This window comes from Labrus bergylta, chromosome 17 (genome assembly GCF_963930695.1).
Source record: "Labrus bergylta chromosome 17, fLabBer1.1, whole genome shotgun sequence".
NCBI lineage: Eukaryota > Metazoa > Chordata > Actinopteri > Labriformes > Labridae > Labrus > Labrus bergylta.
The window spans coordinates 10,451,340-10,458,782 of record NC_089211.1 but is presented as its reverse complement, the minus strand read 5'-3'; the positions used below and the strand labels follow the sequence as shown (position 1 = coordinate 10,458,782).

Genomic DNA, 7,443 nt, shown 5'->3' with positions numbered 1-7,443 from the left:
GCTCATAAACAGTAGGCCTATATTTGACACCCATACACAGACTGGAGTTGCAATACGGTAAACGCCTCAATGCCTCACTTTCTGACACAAGAAGCAGACCTTGTTGTCCTTCCTGCTGTGCAGCCTACCTGGCTTTACGGGCTTGAACAGACAGGTAGGCAGTTAGCTTCTTTGTTTGCTTACTGTGACGGGTACGCGCCTGCGTGCACGCGCCCTTTCTTACACACACACACACACACACACACAGGTGAGCTCAGTTCAGCAGCACGAGGACGCACAGGTAGAGGTCGAGGTTTGACGTCAATACCGAAAGAAACAGAAATATCAAAAGATGTACGTTTACTCCTTTCTGTTGTTATGAGAAAGCATGGCGGGCGTAAGTCTGTTTTTTATTTTTTATCACTCAACATTTTGAGTTAATTGAAAGACTTTAAATAAGACTCACAGCTAGTGTTGCTTATTGTAGCGTCACATTAAAGCGGATATGATGCCCTTTAGCTTTTAAAATAGTTTATGTCGTTGCAGGTGCTTTGAACGTCCAGTTGACTGCTGAAGCAACAGGTGAGGTCTGATTATTCCCCGTTTTCTGTTTAACAGCTGCGGCGGGGTGATATGACAGCTGCAGCAGAGAGCACTATCAACATGGAGGATTGTTTCACAAAGGTAAACTTCGCAAGGGCTCGTCTTTGTGTTGACTCACGTCCTCTCCAGTAGCTCAGTGTTTATACCTCACTCCTGTGTGTGTGTGTGTGTGTGTGTGTGTGTGTGTGTGTGTGTGTATGTGTGTGTGTGTGTAGGTGGGGGAGGTTCGAAGCCTCATCGAAAAGCTCTCCTGTCAAGCAGATGAGCTGGAGAGAAGACATGGAGCGATCCTTTCAAACCAAAACCAAGACAATAGTAAGTATGACAGAGCGCCATAACGAGAATACATTGTGCATACCTGGTTTTACAGTAGCCTTAACCACGATCCAAACACATGTTCAAATGATCAAATGACAGTGAAGCAGATACTTCATGCCTTCTATCGTGCCAATTCGGTCAGAGATCTATATCCTGCTCCAGGGTAAACAACACTGACCAGACAAACAGAGCAACAAAAACTAAGGGGGAAAACTAAACCGCCTTTCACAAACACATTTTTATTTATTTTGTAGCGCACAACACACGTTTTTTGGGTAATGCAATGAAATAAGTCAACCATATGGTCTTATACCTTACACCTATGTTTTTAGGACTAAACTTGAGTTGTAACCCAGAATTCTAATATGATTTATTACATAGTTCTACCTAAAACAGCCTAATCAACATAGTAACAATAACACTGTTACAGCCGCAATTCCCGCTTGGATTAAAGATGCTCTCCAGTCTTTAAGTAACTTAAGAGTGTTGGTCTGATTATCAGCTGAGTATCCGTATCAGTCTTAGAATAAACTTGTTAACGCCATTGCTCAGCTGAACACACAATATATTTAAAACCCAAGTATTATGATGAAATGCGTTTCATTATGTCAAATTATTTCTTCAGCGAAGTGCATTTGATATGTTGTGCTCAGGAAAAAAAGAGGAACTGGAGCTGCTGAACAATGAGACAAAGAAGAATGCCAACCTGGTCCGATCCAAGTTGAAATGTAAGTGAGGAGGAGATACTGTATATTTCTTGAATTTCAGCCAAAACACTTTCTGCACGGTGGATTTGGGTGTGTCTCAGACAGCAGTTGGGACATTACACAACCAGTCGTGGTGCTAGAGTTGTCATTGTACAATTTTTTTTTTTTACCTGTATGTGGCTGTTTATTGTTGTTCGGGACAATGAGGAAGAACTTACAACATTATCACATCCTCTCTAGTGCTAAGGCTAACCCAGCTCATAGCATGGGATTTGACTTGCAAATGTATTTAAATTAAATTGTAAAGGCTTCTGTAGTCGACTCTGAAGAGTGAATACTAAAACCCAAACTGTAGTGGCATGCAGAATTCAATAAGAACTTTCTGTAACATATTCACTTGTGTTGTCTTGGACTACGTGCATTTTCTTTCTGCATGGAAAGTGCGATTTCCTGCAGTCGTTGTCACTGTAAATTGCTGTGGAAGTTCAAATTAACAGAAATTCACAGTCAACACAGAAAACTGCCTGTGACTACCAGGAATTTGCCTTAGATGCTGTGAGCAAAACAAAGCTCGGGATGTTCCTGACAACTAGTTTCCCTGTTGTTTCCCAAACAGAGTGTCTGATGGTCAGAAAACATAAAAAAAACACAACTAAATAATACAGTCCTAAACAAAGTCCTAAACCATAGTATATGAAGCCTGTTTAATTGATATTTGAAACCATTCATCACATATTTGTAACAAAATAAATAATTGGCTATCTTAAAATGATGCAGAATTGTGCGGCACTTTTGGATGTGCATTTCTTGGCAGGTTAACGATGTCAAATTGGTTTGACAAAAGTGGCTAACGTTAGCAGTGTTGGACCCCTGTCCTTCAGCCCTCCTTGCTGGTTATGTCCACATGCCTGTGCTGAATGTGGGTAACGTGGCTCTGGTTTACTGGTTAAATGCCTCTTTGCCTGCACTGCTTCTCCAAGGCCTTAACTAGCATTGCTGTTAACGTTTATACCTTGCATTAACATCAATTATGGGTGATCAAGTGGATAGCCTGAGGACTAATTCAAATCTGACACCTCAGACTGCAGCAGACCCAGGCTGGTTTGGTAGTGGAGACACTCATGTATCCTAGGCAGCATTCAGGACCAACCCCTTAAATCTCTCCCATCGTCTGTGCTATTTTTAAATCAGCAACAAATCAACAAGTTGGTCCTGAATTTATGACATCCATCTAACTTCATGCTTTGCATTTGCTGTTGTCGCCATGGTAACGTTTGTTGTGCTTCCTGCTTCAGTCAGCTTGCTTCCCTTTTTTGGCTATTGTTCCGTTCCACGTGACAATTCACAGAGTCTCTGCTCGGCCATCCTTGGTGTTCTCCCCACACAACAGGATTTCTGATCGAAAATATTGAACACATTTAATATTTACGATTTCAAATCGGGGGGGGCGCCTGATCGTCTTAGGTTAAAATCACTCTTAACAAACCTCACACCACAGGAGAATCTGGCAAGATAATCTTTGTATCCATCAGATAGTCGGGCCTTTGCTGACTTTGGTCAGAAGGGGGAATCAGTCCCAAAACTGGCCTGATTGTCTTGTAGTGTGTACCCCGCTTAAGACACAACATTTAATAATAATTGTGTGCCTATATTAATAATAATTAGTTTAGCCAGTGAGCAAGCGTGAATAAATTTCATTAAGTTGTTTCATACACATCCTTAGCATGCACACTTATTGTGACAGTTGCTTTTGCTTTTTGATAAAAGTTGAATGATGATTCTGTGTTTGTTTCATATTATTTCTGTCTTATGTGTTTTTCTAGCAATGCAGAAAGATTCACCTGTCGATGAGAACAGTAGAAGTACTTCAGTAATCCAGCGGATTCACAACAACCAGGTCCTGTTACATTTTTATTTCCTCTGCTCAGCCGGGTGTATATAGACAATTCATCTCTAAAGTTATCCCATTCCATCCCATCCATCATTTCAAAGAGGCCCCAATCTTTTGCGTTAATTTATTTCCTTTTTGAATACTGGTTCCATGAAGTGATATAAAATTCTGTCGACTTCCTTTCACCAGCACTCTCATCTGACTCGGTGGTTTGCAGACGTCATGAGACGCTACCACAGGGCTCAAATCTCCTTCAGAGAGAAATGCAAGGCACGGATTCAGAGACAGCTGGAGATTGGTGAGTTGCCAAAAACATAAAGACTTGTTTCTCCTCCCTTCTAGTGTCTGCAGAGTACATATCACAAACCAAAATCTTATCAGACTAGTGCAGTTATTGTATTTCAGGGAGGAAGGAGCCAATGCCCTCCCTCTCGCTATTTATTGCATACACATTTTTTGTGTTATTGTATCATGTATCAAACATTTTCCTCTTCAGATCCCACACACACTGCTGTTTAAATCAACACCATACTGTACCTTTTTGATTTTGGATTGGAGAAAATAGAACAGCAGCAGAGAAGAGCCTAGGTGTAATTACACCATCTTGTGGTGAACATCCAAAAACACGTTACATTGGATACTTTCTGCCTTGTCAGCACACACTTCTTGTTTGTTTTTTTGTGAAGACTCAACACCTGACGATGTAATCTGTCACTGCCAATGTCTCCCTTTCTAAATGAGACATGAATATGCATTTTTTGATGGGGAACTTAAGCCTGCACACATCCCTCTAAAATGATGTCATGGTATTTATGATTGCTTTCTGTTTATTTCAGTTGATAAAGTGACAACAGATGCAGAGTTGGAGGACATGCTGCACCGTGACAATCTTACCATCTTTATATCTGATGTAAGAGGATCATTTTTTTTATTCAGAAAAAAACACAAAACATGGCTATGTAAAGAAGAATAAGTGACAAATAAACCCCTTTTATAGTGAAAGTCTTTCACTTCAATGGTGTCTTTTCATAATAACAACTGTCTAATAATAAGAAAAATCTACTTAAGGAATGTTTTTGTTGTTGCAGCAATAGACAGTGAAGTTAATAAGATAAGGATTATAAATCAACTTTTGTCTGTCACAGATCAACTCTAATCGTCAAGTTTCAAGCGAGGCTCTGAGTGAGATTGAATCTCGCCATCAGGACATCATCTGCCTGGAGTCCAGCATGAAAGAGCTGCACGAGGTGTTTGCTGACATGGCCATGCTGTTGGAGATTCAGGTACGACAGCGTCCTCAAAATGAGTGTATGAATGAATATGTTTTTATTCTGATCATTCATTAAAATATAAGAAGAGTAAAAAACGTTTTAATATTCCACATACAGAAACAAAAGCAAATCATGTACACTGGTCCATTTCACAAAATAAAATTCAAAAAAATCAGTGACCTAAAAATGGAACCGGCTGAAGCTCAATACTTATTTCTGCCTATCTTATACAAGACAATCAATAATATATCCCAGAACAGTATAACAATACAACAATGAAAGCACAAAAGGAGATAAACTCTGAAGTTCAGTTTTTTTTTTTAACTCTGCAGATAACTGCACAATTAACTCATCACTAAGGCTGTTCTATAGTTTCACCCCAAAAACTGAATCCCATCTATATTGTGTTATGTGTTATTATGTCCTCTAGGTTCTCGCTTTACAAATAAAATACATTTTAAAGTGCAAGATTTTATGGATGTAATATTAGCTTTATTTTTGACTAACAGCTCTTTTCTGGAGCTTAGTTAAGGGATCCATGTTGGGTTTTATACACATTTCCTTAGACCTCAACAGTTTGTCATATATGGCATGATAAGCGAGCAATATTCTTATTCAATAGGTCCTTTATTTTGTAAAGAATTTCAATAGATTCAGAAAATGTTTGTTTGATGTATTTTATGTGAGGCTTCTAACAAAGTTAATGATCTGTGATCACTCCTAGAGATGTTGTTTCATAGACTCTATTTCAACTCCCATTTAATTTTTTTTTTTTTTTTTTTCAAACTCAGCCTTATCACCACCAAACACCATACATTTAGTTAACTCACAGCCTTTCCTAACACTACGTCACCTTGTGCACGGCAGAGACAAAATCAGCTTGATTCTATTATTTCCTATTGGAGTGTTCTTTGTTATTAATTCTGTTTTTCTTGAATCAGGGGGAGTTGATCAACAACATTGAAAAGAATGTGACAAGTGCTGCAGAATATGTAGACGTGTCAAAAGCAGAAACCTATAAAGCTGTCTCATACAAGAAAAACCCATACAAGATAGCATCAATGCCGAGCTTCTTGAAAACCTTCAAGAGGCAAGCAAGCACTAAAACGGCAAACGATCAGAAAACCTCAGAGGCAAACCATGACTCAGCTCCTGAACCGGTTTGAAGAGAGACTGCACCAAGTATCACAATCCACATCAAAGCCTGTGCCTGATGGAAAAAACACTTTTCATCTGATATATGGCGCAGTACCTGTCTGCCACCTCAGATGCTTTTTTTTTCCTCAAGGATACTGTGGAGCCTTTTTTTGGGGGGGAATTTTTAAATGGTGATTAGGACGCTTGTGTTAATGACCAATCAAATGAAAGTGTTTAGATGTTGAGGACAAGCCTTAAAATGAGGAAACCTAAGGATCAAAGTGTGAAACCTGTAATAAATTAGTTTGTTATTCACTGTTCACTGAGTTAAATCCTCAGACTAAAGGTTATTCCATTATCATGTCAAGAATTGAATTTGTTCAAACAATTCTCCTTCAAAACTCCCTTCTGTTGATCTGTTCCTCAGTTCATTCTCAGAGGTAGCCGATGTTCCTCTTAGTGGCCAATAGGGGGCATGACAACATTAGAAAAGAGACTGTAAACAAGGCTCATTTGACATTCTTCCTGAACTGTGATATTTGTGTTTTTGTCTGAATCTTTATTTTGTACTTTATTTTGTACTACAGATGGAACAAACATATGACACAGTCAAACACATTGATGTTAAATTATATAGCTGCTCCAGACTCAATGGTTTTTGCCACATAGATGCATTGTGGTGTCAGTCCACCACTTTGTCCATAATAGCTTTAGAAACTATTGAGTAAAGTTCAATTATATTACCTGTTATTAAGGATTCTATCCAATGCAAATATTGTGTCGCTCTCCAAGAACCTAATAAGATTAACATCATCCTAAATTGTGTTTTGTGTTTATTGATGTGTCTTAATTAGTAATGTCTGCATGCTATTATGCTTTATCACTAACACATAGTTAACAAGTTCCTGCACAACATCAGGTCTTAAACATAATTTCTTTGAGCAATGAAGTGAACTGACAGAATTTAGTGGAAAAATTACAATGTTCAAAAGTCTATAAATATAGCTTCAGACCATTTAGTCTAAAATGCTTCAACTTAAGTATACATCATAAGAAACATGTCCACATGAAAACAACATGATTGCCAAAAGGTGCAATGTTTTAAAGCCTTTTTTTAAAGTTTAAAAAAATGCAGTACTACATGTAGTTAAATACTAGTATACATACAGATGAGTTGGAAATTAAAAGGACAACAAAGTGTTGTTTGTCACCTGTTTGTAGATCAAACAGACTCATAGCAATATTTTACTGCTTAAAAATAATTATTGGCATTTGCAATTCTGTTGATATAACTGTATAGTCGAGGAAAGGTAAAAGCTTTTTCCTGCATCATGGGAATGCTGCCAGGATGAACCCACTGACTTGTTTCTCTCTCTCTCTCTCTCTCTCTCTCTCTCTCTCTCTCTCTCTCTCATTCTCCTCTCTTCCTCCTGGATTAGATTTCACAGCACCTTTGCTCTTTGCTGAAACAAGTCATTTCCAAATTGGAAACTGAAGGAGTAATAGATAAGGATGACAATGTAATCTGAAGAAAGAC

General features: G+C 38.5%; 1 protein-coding gene across 4 annotated transcripts; it reads left to right on the top strand.

Annotated features, from left to right (window-relative positions):
- The first annotated feature begins 236 nt into the window (after positions 1-236).
- Positions 237-6,726, top strand: LOC110002843 (syntaxin-2). Of its 4 annotated transcripts, none has more exons than XM_020658512.3 (9): positions 237-376; positions 598-663; positions 798-897; positions 1,554-1,628; positions 3,431-3,504; positions 3,688-3,796; positions 4,335-4,408; positions 4,644-4,781; positions 5,711-6,726. In XM_020658512.3, the coding sequence occupies exons 1-9, from the start codon at positions 368-370 to the stop codon at positions 5,933-5,935; spliced, it is 870 nt and encodes a 289-aa protein (XP_020514168.1). In that variant the 5' UTR covers positions 237-367; the 3' UTR covers positions 5,936-6,726. The 4 variants fall into 4 exon arrangements, with proteins under 4 accessions (XP_020514168.1, XP_020514169.1, XP_020514170.1 ...); XM_020658513.3 differs by having other exon boundaries at positions 526-663; XM_020658514.3 differs by having other exon boundaries at positions 242-333; positions 526-663.
- The last annotated feature ends 717 nt before the right edge of the window (positions 6,727-7,443 follow it).